The sequence below is a fragment of the Ixodes scapularis genome, unplaced genomic scaffold (assembly GCF_016920785.2).
Source record: "Ixodes scapularis isolate PalLabHiFi unplaced genomic scaffold, ASM1692078v2 PGA_scaffold3__209_contigs__length_174095766, whole genome shotgun sequence".
NCBI lineage: Eukaryota > Metazoa > Arthropoda > Arachnida > Ixodida > Ixodidae > Ixodes > Ixodes scapularis.
The window spans coordinates 65,955,394-65,968,773 of NW_024609868.1; the positions used below are offsets into that span (position 1 = coordinate 65,955,394).

Genomic DNA, 13,380 nt, shown 5'->3' on the forward strand with positions numbered 1-13,380 from the left:
GTTTTCCGTGATGATTTGACTTATTCAAAGAGTGGGCTGAATCTAAGCAAAGGCCGTACGGTTTATTATGCTCATATTGGACACACTGCAGTCCCGTATCACGACGTCTTTTCAATTCCAACTAAACTCTGCAACCATTCAATACGGACTAACCTCCACAACAACTCAGAATGTGTAACCCTTTCTTTGGGTGCTTATGTGTCCACCTGACATCGCTTTGATACACAGATTGCGAAGAAATGAGAGATAATGTTCGCTTTGGTCTAAAAATAAGCACCATTGTAATGACTGCTTGTGCTGGGCTTTATTCTACTGCCTCTTTGATGTAGGAAATTAGTAAATGACGCAAAATGTGTGGGTAACGCGGCATCTGTTGCAATAAAATGCAGGCATCAGGTGTAATTTGTCTCTTTCATTTCAAACTTTTCGACAGCTAAAACATGTTTCCTTTGTAAAAAAAATAATTATAAAGAGCACGCAACAAAAAACAAACAACTTGAACAAATCACGAAAATTACATTTGTGCCCACACAAAGAGCTATTGTTTAATAAAGAAATCTAAATTATTCTTATAAAAACGGCGATGCGGCCGCGTTTTTGGCCGAGGTTCTATTCGTCACTGGTGCTTTGTTATTTAACGTTGGAGATTGCTTCAGAGGGTGGAAATCTTTTGTACATTCCAAAGACGAATTGTCGCAGTCCCAGTTCTCAATAGAAACCCGTTTAATTCAGGACCCGCAAAAAAGTTGACGGACGATTCCAGACTCAAATAGGGACCAAGTCTAAGTTTTGAAGAAGCTTGCGAAACCAAGGACACCCGTTTCTTTCCCACCGGCTCCGGATCTTTCATAATTATTTTCAAGTCTACAGCGAGCGAACTTCACAGCAGCTGCGAATAGATTTGTTACGTTATTTGTTTTTTGAATTAATACAGAAAAGTTGCGGTCCATTCTATGGAGGGTTGGTGGAGACACGAGAATTTGAAGCGGGACGTTCTTTGTAGTTCGCGATGCGAATATAGCACGGGGAATTTTTTTATGATGGAGCTTAACCAGTTTTGTGGCGGTGTGCGTTTGTGACATAAGTTAGGAGTAAAGAACAAAGACGAGAGTAAAACGCACGTAGAAGAACAGCGAATTCAGTCTGCTACAAAAAAATTCCTGACAAAGGCTAGCGAGAAAAAAACTAACCCGAAAAACGCTACCCAGTCAAAATTTAACCGAATATTGAGTTGAAAGCTGTTTCGTATTCTCCCTAATGTCGATATAATCTGCAATTTGATGCTTGGTGGGACCTATAAACTTGACTCAATAAATAGCTCAGATTTCACCACGGCTCTTTAGATCTTATAAAACGTGAGTGTATAGAATTCGCGTCGACTTGTTTCAGTTTACCATGACCATGCGGCACAAATCACCGGCCTTCGTCATGTTGACAATTCAGCAGAGGCATTTCGAATGCCACGTGATAACGAAAACATATTTTTTCAGTTGCAAACTTCTGTGCAAATCGTGACATTACTGTAATACCGATATGAGGCTGGTTTATTTTGTGTGCCATCGCTGGAGACCCGAAACGCTCATGCTGGATTAACAACTTCGCTATTAGCGCCGAATGAGTTGAAAGACTGAAGCAAATGGGCGTGAATTTAATTTATTGAAAGGGTGGGCCGTCTGGGGCCATCACTATTCTCGAAGCGCATTGCAGGCTGCGCGAGAGCTTCCGCTAAAGAAAGTTAAGTGACCCAAGGTGGCGACATGCTGTACCTGCGTCGTTTGCGTTTCTTTTGTTCAGGACTGCATGTAAGAACGCAATGAAATTTAAACTTATAGGTCCTTTTGATTCGGTCAGAAAGTTATGATATAGTTCTCTCCGAGTTCGGAGGAGTGCTGCAGGAGTCGTGGAGCGGCGGCACAGATCCAGTGCAGCCACCGCGTTAGGACTGGCGCTGTGATCTGCTTTCGGAGCGGAAACGCGGGGTATCGTCTGTTTCTCTATCCCATATCGTATGGAACATTAAATGCTTCGCGATTTAATGAGCTCGTTCAAGTTTCTTTCTTATAAAAAAAAAAAAAAAACATGAACAAGATCTGTTCTGTGGATGTTTCTTTATACGAGTGTACTGAACACGATTTCAACATGAAATACTTTTAGAGCGCAGCTCTTAGGGGCCCGTTTCCGGCTTGAGCGGCGTCGGCGTCGCCGTCAGCGTAACCGCGAGGTCACGTAACAACCTCCCCCCCCGAGGTCACGAGATCTCTCCCCCCACGGTCACGTGACCCCTCCCTCTCAGGGTCACGTGTCCCCCTCCTCCCTCCCGAGGTCACGTGACCGCCCCCTAGGTCACGTGACCCCTTCCCCGAGGTCAGGTGACCCCCCAAACACGATTTTTTTATTTTTATTTTTTTTTATTTATTTATTTACCCTAAGGGCCCTTTCGGGTATTACACAGGGGGAATTTTGAACACCAATATTAGAAGCAACACAAACAATGAACAAATAGCCGTAACACACTGCAAGGAACGAAAAAAAAAAGATAAAAGCCACAAAGAACCAATTCAAAGTTGTCATGGCGAAACAAAGCATACAGGGTGATAATGACTTAGGCTTTTTCTGGGATAAACGAAATCAAGAAGCCTAAAAAAGTTTGGTAATCCTGTATGACTGCAATGTTACTTGGTTTGGCGTTCCATTCATTTATTGCGAGGTTCAGCGGGGAGTATTTGTATAAGTTAGTACGCGCAAATACTGAATTTACTTTGTTAGGATGATCAAAGCGGGGAAAAATGCGAGTAGCGGACATAATGTGCGTTTGACGGAAAAATGTTGAACTATGGTAGATTTTATGAAATAACGAAAAACGTGCGATTCGCCGTCTGGTCGCGAGGAGCATTAAATCTAATGATTGTTTGATACGGGTGATGCCACTAGTAGGAGAGTAATCGCGTGCAATAAACCGGGCTGCTTTATTTTGTAGTGACTCCAGACTGTTAATTAAGTAAGCTTGGTGTGGATTCCATATCACTGAGGTGTATTCCAGTTTGCTTCTTACAAGGGATGTATATGCCATAAGCTTCGTGTTAGTGTCAGCTAGAAATAAGTGCCTTCTCAAGAAACCTCATTTTTTAGAAGCATCCCTTAAAGTTATTTCAATATGGAGGTTCTATGAGAGGTTAGGTGTTAAATGAATTCCTAGATATTTATATGATTGTACTCTTTCAATATATGTATTGTTAATTTTATAAGCATGTTCGGTTATATTCTTTTTTGTAGTGAAAGTCATGCATTTAGTTTTCTTTGTGTTAATCTGGATTTGCCAAAGAAAACACCACCTTGAAATTTTCTGGAGGTCAGCTTGAAGTAAAGCACTATCAGAAGGAGAGGTTATGGCCCGATAGATGACGCAGTCGTCTGCGAAAAGCCGAATGATAGAAGTAATGTTGGTATGAATGTCGTTAATATAAAGGAGAAAGAGTAAAGGCCCGAGGACAGAGCCCAGGGGAACACCGGATTTTATGAAGACAGGAGGATAGACAATGTTATCTATAACAACACACTGGTATGTATTTGAAAGAAAGCCTGAAATCCATTTAACGCTGCCTGCTTCTATCTTTGCTCCTCTTAGTTTATGTATTAGTCGTTTGTGGGCGACACGGTCGAAAGCTTTTGAAAAGTCAATAAATACTGCATCAGTGCTGAGGGATGAGTGAATACTGGAATGAAGGTCAGTAACTAGTTAAAAAAGTTGAAGTTCACAGGAGCGTCCTCGTTGAAAACCATGCTGATTTTGAAAAAGAAGATTGTTAGTCACTAGGTGATTCATTATCTGAGAATAAATAATATGTTCAAGCAATTTACAAGATACCCAAGTTAACGAAATAGGCCTGTAGTTTGTGAGAGAACTAGGGTTACCGGATTTAAAGATGGGCACAACATCGGCCAGTTTCCAGTCGTCTGGTAACGTGCAAGTTGATAGTGACTGTTTGAAAAGCGCTGCTAGGAGGACGCTGGAACAATCTTTAGTTAGTTTAAGTAGTTTAGTACTTATTCCATCTGGACCAGGGCACGAATTTGTGGAAGACGGTCTATTGCACAGGGGGCAACACCCTCACTGGTAATAGTGAAAGGGTTCATTTGAGCGGTCACTGTAGCCATTGGCATATTAGTATCGGTTAGAGTCATCTCACCTGTGAATATGCTACCAAAAAATGAATTGAACGCCTTAGCCGTTTCTAAGGGGTTTAAAACAGTTCCCGCTTCTGACTGGATAGAAGGTGCTGCATTTTTGGCTTTTGTGTGTACCACACTCCAAATTTTTTTAGGATTAGAATGCAAGATGTTGTACAAATCATGATTTAAAAATTTTGCTTTTGTTTTCTTGATTTCTTTTTTACACCATCTTGAGTGCTCGCGATAAGAATCCCAGTCACTATGAAGATCCGAGTGCTTGGCTTTTGAGAAAAGTCGCTTCTTTTTATTAATGCAACGTCTCACATTTGTCGTAAACCAAGGATTACTGGCACATGGCAAAATAGTAATTTTCGGGATACAAAGTTCAGCCACCTCATTTATTTTATTACGAAAGGCCACCCAGTTTTCATTCACAAACCGGTTGTTCAAAGTTTGAAAAAAAAAAAAAAATTAAAAAGAATAAGTGGACAACAAATGAAACATTGATTGAAGGTCGGCCCTTCCATAGTAAAAAATCTGTTTCTTTAAAAGGAGCAGCAAAAACACAATGCACCATTTTATGGTCACTGATATATTCTAAGACCTTGACATCAATAGCTTCTGGGTGGGTTGCTAAAACTAAGTCTAGAACAGAGTTAATACGCGTTGGCTCCTTCACAACTTGGCGTAGCTGGAAGGCTTCCATAACATCAAGGAACCTCTTGCACTCCTGTTTATTTCCACAACAGTCATCTACCTCTTGTGTCGACCAGTTGATACTAGGCAGATTAAAATCACCAGTGAGCATAACAGGGGAGTTTGGAAATTTGGTATGTACATGTTCAAGGCTAGCATTTAACTTACCTACAAAGTCAGATGATGAGTCGGGCGGACGATAACACACTCCAATCAAACAAGGTTTAAAGCTTAGCCGTACAGTCACCGATACGATTTCAAGAGAACTGGGAATATCAACTAAATAAGAAGTTAATTCACTTGTAACAGCAATGATAACACCCCCGCCTCGAGATTCAGTCCTGTCTTTCCTATAAATTTGGAACGATGCTGATATGCTGAGTTCACGGTCTGTAACTTCTTTAGAGAGCCACGTTTCAGTAACCACCACTACATCGGCTGAACAGGCCTCAATACTGCAAGACAAATTATCTTGCTTGGGAAGTAAACTTCGAAAATTCACCAAGATCAAAGAAAGCTGTTCCCGAGGTCTTATCTTGCGTTTGTTGTATATGTTTTCGCCCAGTCAAGCTCTAGTTTCGGCAGGCAGGGCCCTTGGGCTCTCCACCACACAGTCATTATCCGAGTCGTACTGATAGAAGGAATTATTTATGAGTATTTTGTCGTAGTAAAGCCTGAACTTACTAGTTCCGAATCTTTGTCTTGCAAAGTCGCGTAGTTTTCTCCTTACTAATTGCATTTTTGGTGAGAAGTCCTCCTCTATCTATACATCAGGGGGCGCAGCGTCCTTTAGTTTATGTGCGCTCTTAATTACTTCATCTTTTAATTTAAAGTTCAAGAATTTTACGATGATAGGTCTGTTAAAACCAGGTTTCCGCATGCCCAGTCGATGTGCGCGCTCGATTTCGCCAATATTCAGGTGTAGGTTGGAAGAAAGAAACGTTTTCACGATACGTTCAGAATCCGACCAGTTCTCACGTTCGTTTTCTGGGAGTCTATTAATTATGAGGTTATTCGTCTCATTTGGTTGTTCAGCTCATCTGACAAGACTTCACTTTCACGCTGTCTTCGAGATATGGTATTTACTTCAGTTCTTACTTCGCGAATTGCGGCATTCACGGTAACCGAGTCTTCCTTAAACTTTACAATCTCATTCACAGATTCTTCAAGATTTGAAACACGGCTGTTAATATTACTGATGCCTGCATTGATTTCGTTTAGTTTGTGTGTTGTTTCTTCCTGGTACCGTTTGTTTGATTCTACAGATTCCTTCACAGCTGCTAGTATCTGATCCAGCTTTTTGGGGGCGGGGTTTGTTTTCCCGTTATCGGGACCGGGGTTTGTCCCCACGTCACCAGCACAGGTTAACAGCTGTGCAACACAGACACATCAACAAAATTTTGGCATCCGGGCACCATGTCTGAATGTATAATGCTAAGTCATGGAAGCATGGTCTATTAATTGTCTTCGCATTTGCACGAGAAAAGAAACGGCCAATTCGAATGCGGTAAGTTGACAAGTCGTCACCCATTCTAACTTAAGCCACAGAAACACACTACTGGGATTTGCAACCGTAACAACAGAAATCACAGAGTTTTGTAGTTCGGAGGGAGTGACAGCTTACCTATAACAGAACGCAACAAGAACTGTGAATACTTCAAAGAACGGTCACAAATCCCGCTGTGGTAGTGGTTGTCACTTCTTTTATAATGATGTTGCGGTGTCGCCTCAGTCGCCGTCCGTGGTACGTGTAGTCGATTTTGCTCCAGGGGGGAGGCACACACGGCTTGCTGAGTCGCCAATCTTCGGTTCCAGCAGGGGATGACGCGGCGAAGATAGCCAGGATCAGCGTATACGGCGCTATAACAGAACGCAACAAGAACTGTGAATACTTCAGATGAACGGTCACAAATCCCCTGAAGAATGAGAGGAGGAGGAGGAGAGGGAAAAGGAGGAGGGGTATAGCCTCCCCTCAATACCCTTCCCTCCTCCTCCTCAAGAGCTGAGCTCTAATCCGGCGTTACAGAGACTTGTAAACGGCTTTGACTTTTTTTCTGTCAGCTTATTTAAGTTTACCATCCGCTTCCTAACGTTTCCAGAAGCGTTCGTGTTCTCGGACTGCGTACGCCACCATAGAAGTTACATTCATTTAGCAATAGTAGGTCAATTTTAGGTCTCTGGAGCTTCGCCCTTCGACATTAGGTTCGCAATATCAAGAGGATTTCACGTCGGGAGTGGCGGCAGCGCGCGGTGGCGGTCACTTCGAAGACGAAAGCCTGATGCGAGCGTCGCCTCAGCCGTAACAGTTATCGACCGTCACTTTGACGTCAAGTTGAAGCGCTTATTCTGATTCTCAAGAAAGATCCGCGTGGAACTACCGAGCCAATGGCGACTCTTGGCGATTTTTTCTCAGGTATGTTAGTGGGCGGCCACGGATACTAGCGAACAAGGAGTGCAGAATTATGCTCTGCTACGGGGGCGTGCGAGTGGCAATGCATACAAAATCGCAGAAATCTGCGATGTATCGGAGTCGTCAGACAGCATCCAAGAGCAACCGGAGGCGAGTCTTATCAAGAGTGTAATAATCTATATAATAACAATTTACATGCGTCAACCTTTCAGCACTTACCACAGGGAGCCACACCTGCGCGACAAGGTGCGTAAGACGCCTTCAAAATTTTATACTAGAGCTAATTTTTACCCTCTGTTAGGATCTCGCTTCCCCGTCCACCAGTGGTGCATTATTTTCATAAATGAAAGAAACGGCAAATGGAACTGCAAGTGTCGTCTGCTCTCTTCTTCTGCCCTCATCGTCTGCTCTCGTCGCCTGGTTCTGCACGGACGCTGACTTCGGAGCCGGTGCAAGATTTTGAGGACCTGATTCTGAACTCGTTCAGAATTGGGATGAATTGAACAGTGCTGGTGGCTGTGAAAATTCCGGCTAAGTCAAATGCGCCAGTTCCAGCACTGCTGAACGAGTTCAGCTTGTTCAGGTGTTCAAGTTTTTCTGCGCCTTGCAAACCTAGTGCGATTGTTTACCACACCCCACATGCGCCCTCGTGCGTTTGTTTCGATTCTATCTTAACCATTAAAGGTGCGAGTTCGGCTGCCTCCTCATCGCGCCTTCTCTACTCATTCTCTATGTTGGCATTTGATTAGCGTGCCCCTCTTTGCGTTCCTCCGCGCCAAAGACACATTTTAGAATACTTGCCCGTCGTATAGTTAGTTACACGGACATGAAGCAGGTGACCAAGAATTGTAATTCTGGTGATGACTTATCATTATGGCGACAGGACCTGCATTACGGTTTCTCTCGTTCTTTCTGGTATCTTCGTTTGCACATTTGAAGCGCGGCGCGGCGTCGTTTGTTTCAGTGCACTTCTTTTGCAGCGCTAGCAGCGGGTCTGCTGGAAGCGGGCCGCGGGCCGGGCGTCATTTTAAAGACTGCGGCCAGCTGCGGGCCGGTCGGAAATCTTTTGCGGGACGGATCTGGCCCGCGGACCGGGGTTTGGAGACCCTGCTGTAGAATAAAACTTAGATCACTTCATAGCACCAGCGTTCTATCAATGTTCAATGACTTTTTAGAAAACCAGTCGCAGCGAGTCTGGTCAAAACTTAACTTCATCACCTTCGTTACCTCTATCTCTTGCCTGACAGCCAAAGCATAAAGGTTATTGATCAAGAAAGTAGTTGCCGACGAATGACGAATGACAAGTAGATTAATAGTTATTGGGACGAACCTGTGTTAATTGGCCACAGTCATCTGTCCACTCAGCTTCTCCCAGGGTCCTTTAAATAGGTTCCGACCTTTTGACCGACGAGGTTTTGCGGAATAAGCTCTGGAGCCCCGGTCACAGTCAATAATATCCAGGGACCGGAATTATGGACGCTTAGAGAACAATCGCAGAATAACAAAATTCGCGTTATTTTTTCCCACTCTATCCATTAAACCTTTTTTTTTTTTCAGCGGAAGCAGTTAGTAGACTGTTAGTGCATCGTTCGGATACCCCCAATTACGATATCCGATAATTATACGATGCATGCATGCGAAAAGGGGTCGGTGGTGTATCGAACGTCGTTATCACATTACGTCATCTATAGCGAGATGCAATAACGCTTCCCCCCCCCCCCCCCCCCCCCCTCTCCCGCCGCTTTACCAACGCCCGCATAGCAGCAGCTCCGATACCGCAGCCGCCTTGCGGCGCCGCCGCCGCCACTTCGCCGGCGCGTCTACAGAAGGGGCGCGACCCCGGGCGGCGCTCGTCCAGTGGCCAGACCACAGAAGATTAGCTATCCGTCCGAGGAGCGGGAATGGCAAGCGCACCGCACTGAATAGAGTGGACGGACGATCGCAGCGGCAAGAAAAGAACAAAGGACGCAGCAGCTCGACTATTACGCACAAGAGACAGAGCGTAAGCGCCAAAAGGCACCAAGACTCCCATGGACACGAAGAGGCACATGTCATAAAAGCACATTTCGTAACATTCCGCAAAAGCACAATCTCCTAAAGCATATCTCCTGCAACTGTTCTACGATAAGCAAATATCAACGATAAGCAAATATCATTACGCACATGAAGAAAACGTAAATCTCCCGAAGCCTATTTTTTTAACAACGCAGCAGCTTCCGAAGTCAATTGCAACACGCTGTCGGGCCGTTTTTCTGATTAGAACAAACTCTTTAAGAGCAAGGTCTTAGTCCTGGGTGTTGCTCGATTGTACGATCACCGGAAGCAGTGAATGGAGCCTCGAAAGCAATAGGCTGCATTCGCTCCTAGTATAATCGCATCAGTCATACACAAAATTGAACGCGTGCTGTCCAGCTGAGTAATACTCCGCTCGAAAGATGTCAGGCAGGGAACGGATATAATGCCTACAAAGGACCAAAGTTTGTCTAAGCCATATTAATGTCCTACAACTAGAAATAAAAAATAATAAAAACAGTATACTTTAGAAGAATAATGCGTCCGAATTTTTCTTTTAGCCTGCCAGGAGGAGTGGATAATGCCCAGCTTTTCTTCGCGTATTTAGTTCATGCCTCAATTTAATTGCCATCAACGTGGCTTGCTGCTATTTCAAATAAAAGGCAGCGTTCGCATTTCCGCTGCAGGGTCACTCATACTTTCCTTTGTGTTACTGTTAACGAAACAAATTGTCAAAGAGATATTGTCCCTCCACCAACACAAATACTTGCGCTCTTTGTCAAACCGTTTTAGGAGAAAAAACAAACAAACAAGAAACACTGGCACATGCAAGTAGATAGACAGCGTTCATAAAAATCTAAACAACAACAAAAAAGATAATTTTATCTTAACCTCAGCTAATAAATTTTTGTGTGATGTGTACCAGACACAAGGGAGAAATATAAAGTATGTAAATAATTTATTGCTTAAGTTTTATTGCGTAGATTTGTGGCGCTGTAGAATTAGCGTACGTTCCTTTGTTATCTGGACATGTTAGTGACGATTACTGCCTTTCGACTGAATAATAAGTCCTTTGGCGCAGCTTGCGAAAAATTCGGAAGTTCGCCAATCGCGATTTAGAATTCATACATAATCTCTATAGCTTAATTTGGGTAGCCTTAAGTCTCTCTTCGTGTGACTATAGAAATGCTAATAATATTATCATCCGAATTGAAAAGCAAGTGAAATGTCAGGTATTCTAGGACGCAACTTCAGACATTTTCTACCAAACGTTACACACGTTATATCGGGCAAATCCAAAGCCTATGCTCAAACACGCGGTGTCTAAAGGGATCTTCACAGTCAATACCTGTGTGAAAACGCTGAAATAGTTCAAATTTGGTGGCAATGTTCGACACTGCTAATTAAAATGTTTTGTATTAGATCAGGTACGAAGGATTTGCTTGGGCGGATACACACCGAAGGACAGATTTGGAAATCCGGACGTGCTTTTTGCGCATAACGGTCCTTGATCATGCATATACAAGGTACGTTTTAATAAAAACAAAATAAAAGACAAGCACAAAGTAAACCCCTAACTGTATACAATCTCTACTAGGTGTTTCTCGAGTTCGGCCGACATTAGCTAAGGGAAGAATCATGGTAAGTTGTCTGATTAAATCAAAGCTCTTAATTAAATTTTTAATTATTTGTTTTACAAGTCATGTTGCAGTTGCATAATTGATGGTAATCGTTAATTTAGGCAAGACCAATTAAATATTTTCACAAAAGTTTATTAGTGTTTTAGATATTAATTATTAAATGTTATCTTTTTTAGCCTGATTTGAAAATTGTGCGGAAAAAGGGGGGCAGGCATCTCTGTCCACAATGACACCTGGAAGAGCTAACCTAGCGAAGACGGCCTCAAGCTAACAATTTGCACTCTTAAAAAAAACAAAAAAAACGGTCCCGTTAAAAAAAAAATTACCCTGTATATTAACAGGACATACATATGGGCATGGAGGTAGGGGGCTTCTGGAGATGACATGATACCACCAGAGGCGAAGTCACGAGTGTGGAGGGACACGCCCTCAACGATGACCGTAACCACAGCTGGTCTGGTCAGTTTCGGGTGTTCGCCGGGCACCCGAGGGGGATCAAAACAGCCGTAGTTTTGGTCCTCATTGAGTGCGTGTCCTTCCACACTTCCTGTTTCTCCTCTGGTGGCATTATCTCGCCTCCTGAAACTACGTAGCTCCACGCCCATGCGGACGTAGAAAATGTTATTTTCTTCAAATGTAATTTGATGCAGTTGTGTGGGAGACGAAATCAAATAAGAGGATATTCCTTCAAGACTATATTTTTCAGGCTTCTATTTTGACAGACAACCTGAATCTTATATATTAGGCTATTAAGGATAACATAGCTATTTGGGCGTATCAAAGGTTATTTGCCATGTCTGACCGACTGGTACGTATACTATGGTGAGTGTTACTTTGAATTTAATATTTGTACAATTAAGACGTTCTCTTTCATACACTTTTATTTTGTTTTAGCATATTCTTATAAGTGACCATTTTTGTTTTCACCGACTCCGGGCACTCTGATGTATATTGGATGACTGAATTAATAAACGAGTAAATGCAAACAAATCAAGCCAAGCAATAAAAACACACAATAAATATAGTAGGCCACAGGTAATCTTAAACATAAGTTTATGAATAAAGAGTACAATATGGGCGCTCTTGTCAACAGAAGTGAAGAAGTAGTACTTTCAACTTCTTGACATCAACATAGGCACCTAATTTGTACGGTGAAGTTCGGACAGGTTGCAGAAACGACAAGAGGGCAAACAGAAGACATGGTTGAAGTTTCTAAGTGGGGCGGTGCCGAAGCTACGTGCTTTAGCTCTTCGGAAGCAGCTAAAAATGCATAACCACCACTGAACTTTGAAATGAATAAAATAACGTGATATTCGTTTTCGTTTTTAAATATTACCAAATAGCGTGTTTGCCACATCTTACTGACACAGCTCTGATTGTAGCGTAAATGATATATGCGAGAAATTCTGTGTATAAAATGCATGCAAACCTATTTTAATAGCTATACAAAATCAAGGCACGAAAAATCCTCCTCCCGAAGGCGTAAGGTAGACTTTGATTTTATGAGAGGCATTTAAAGCATGCTTTGAAAACCCAAGCATTGTAGACATGAACCAGAAACATTTTTTTTTAAAAAGGGCGTACAGCTATTTGACTTGTAAGTACAAAACCCTGTCTTCAACTTACCCAAAGTTTAAGTAGTAAAATATATCACAACCAAAATCGCACGATCGACCCGTTTCAAAAATCTACCAAGAATAATTGACTGTCGCCATAGCTTGGACACGAAGCGCGTGACTGAATCCGAGTCTTCACCGCACGCTGAAGCACCCTTCGCGTCCATTACGGCGTTTGTATCAATCACCAACAATTCCAAAGCGAGATTCTGTAATACATCTTTTTTTAGCAAGCAATACCGAGTAAGTACAATGTATATAATGGTATGACACAACCTCTCCTATTATTAGGGTAATTTTTTTAATCATTAGGTTGAGATCCAGAACTAAAAATAACAAGCATGGCAAAAAAAATTTTTTTTTCACGTTTTTGATTTTTTTTGTTGAAATTCTTATTGTCTTTACAGGGTAAATTATAAGGTAAGTTATTTTTGAATATCAAATGTTTTGGCGAGTCTTCAAGAACTCGTGTACGTAGGGCTCATAATTCATCGCTTTGCAAGGTTCCGGTGCTGCATTCCCATTTCGCGCGTCACCGACAAAGCGAAATGCGAGGTTCACAATTTCTGCGAAAGACTTACCTTCGAACGTCGTTTCATGTCCCCGAGGCCTTCTTTCTTAAAGGGGAACTCCGCCGATTTTTGAGCTACCTAATCCAAAGGCATCACCTGAATGCGGATGGCTTCCTGATTCCGAAATACTGTCTCGTTCCTCAAGACTCACTCTAGTTAATCAAGAAATTTATATTTTGTTCGTTGCCGAAACCAAGACGTCATCCTCCCTAGTTTTTCCCCAGTTTTTCCCCGCCATCCAAACGCGACGTCACCGGCGGGAA

At 42.6% G+C, this 13,380-nt stretch overlaps 1 protein-coding gene across 1 annotated transcript; it reads right to left on the minus strand.

Moving 5' to 3' along the window:
• Positions 1 to 2,587: 2,587 nt before the first annotated feature.
• On the minus strand, positions 2,588 to 13,144 carry LOC120847739. The gene is made up of 2 exons (XM_042292751.1): positions 13,127 to 13,144; positions 2,588 to 3,073 (listed from the first exon to the last, which is right to left on the minus strand). Exons 1-2 carry the CDS (start codon positions 13,142 to 13,144, stop codon positions 2,603 to 2,605), a joined length of 489 nt encoding a protein of 162 aa, XP_042148685.1. The 3' UTR covers positions 2,588 to 2,602.
• Positions 13,145 to 13,380: the final 236 nt, after the last annotated feature.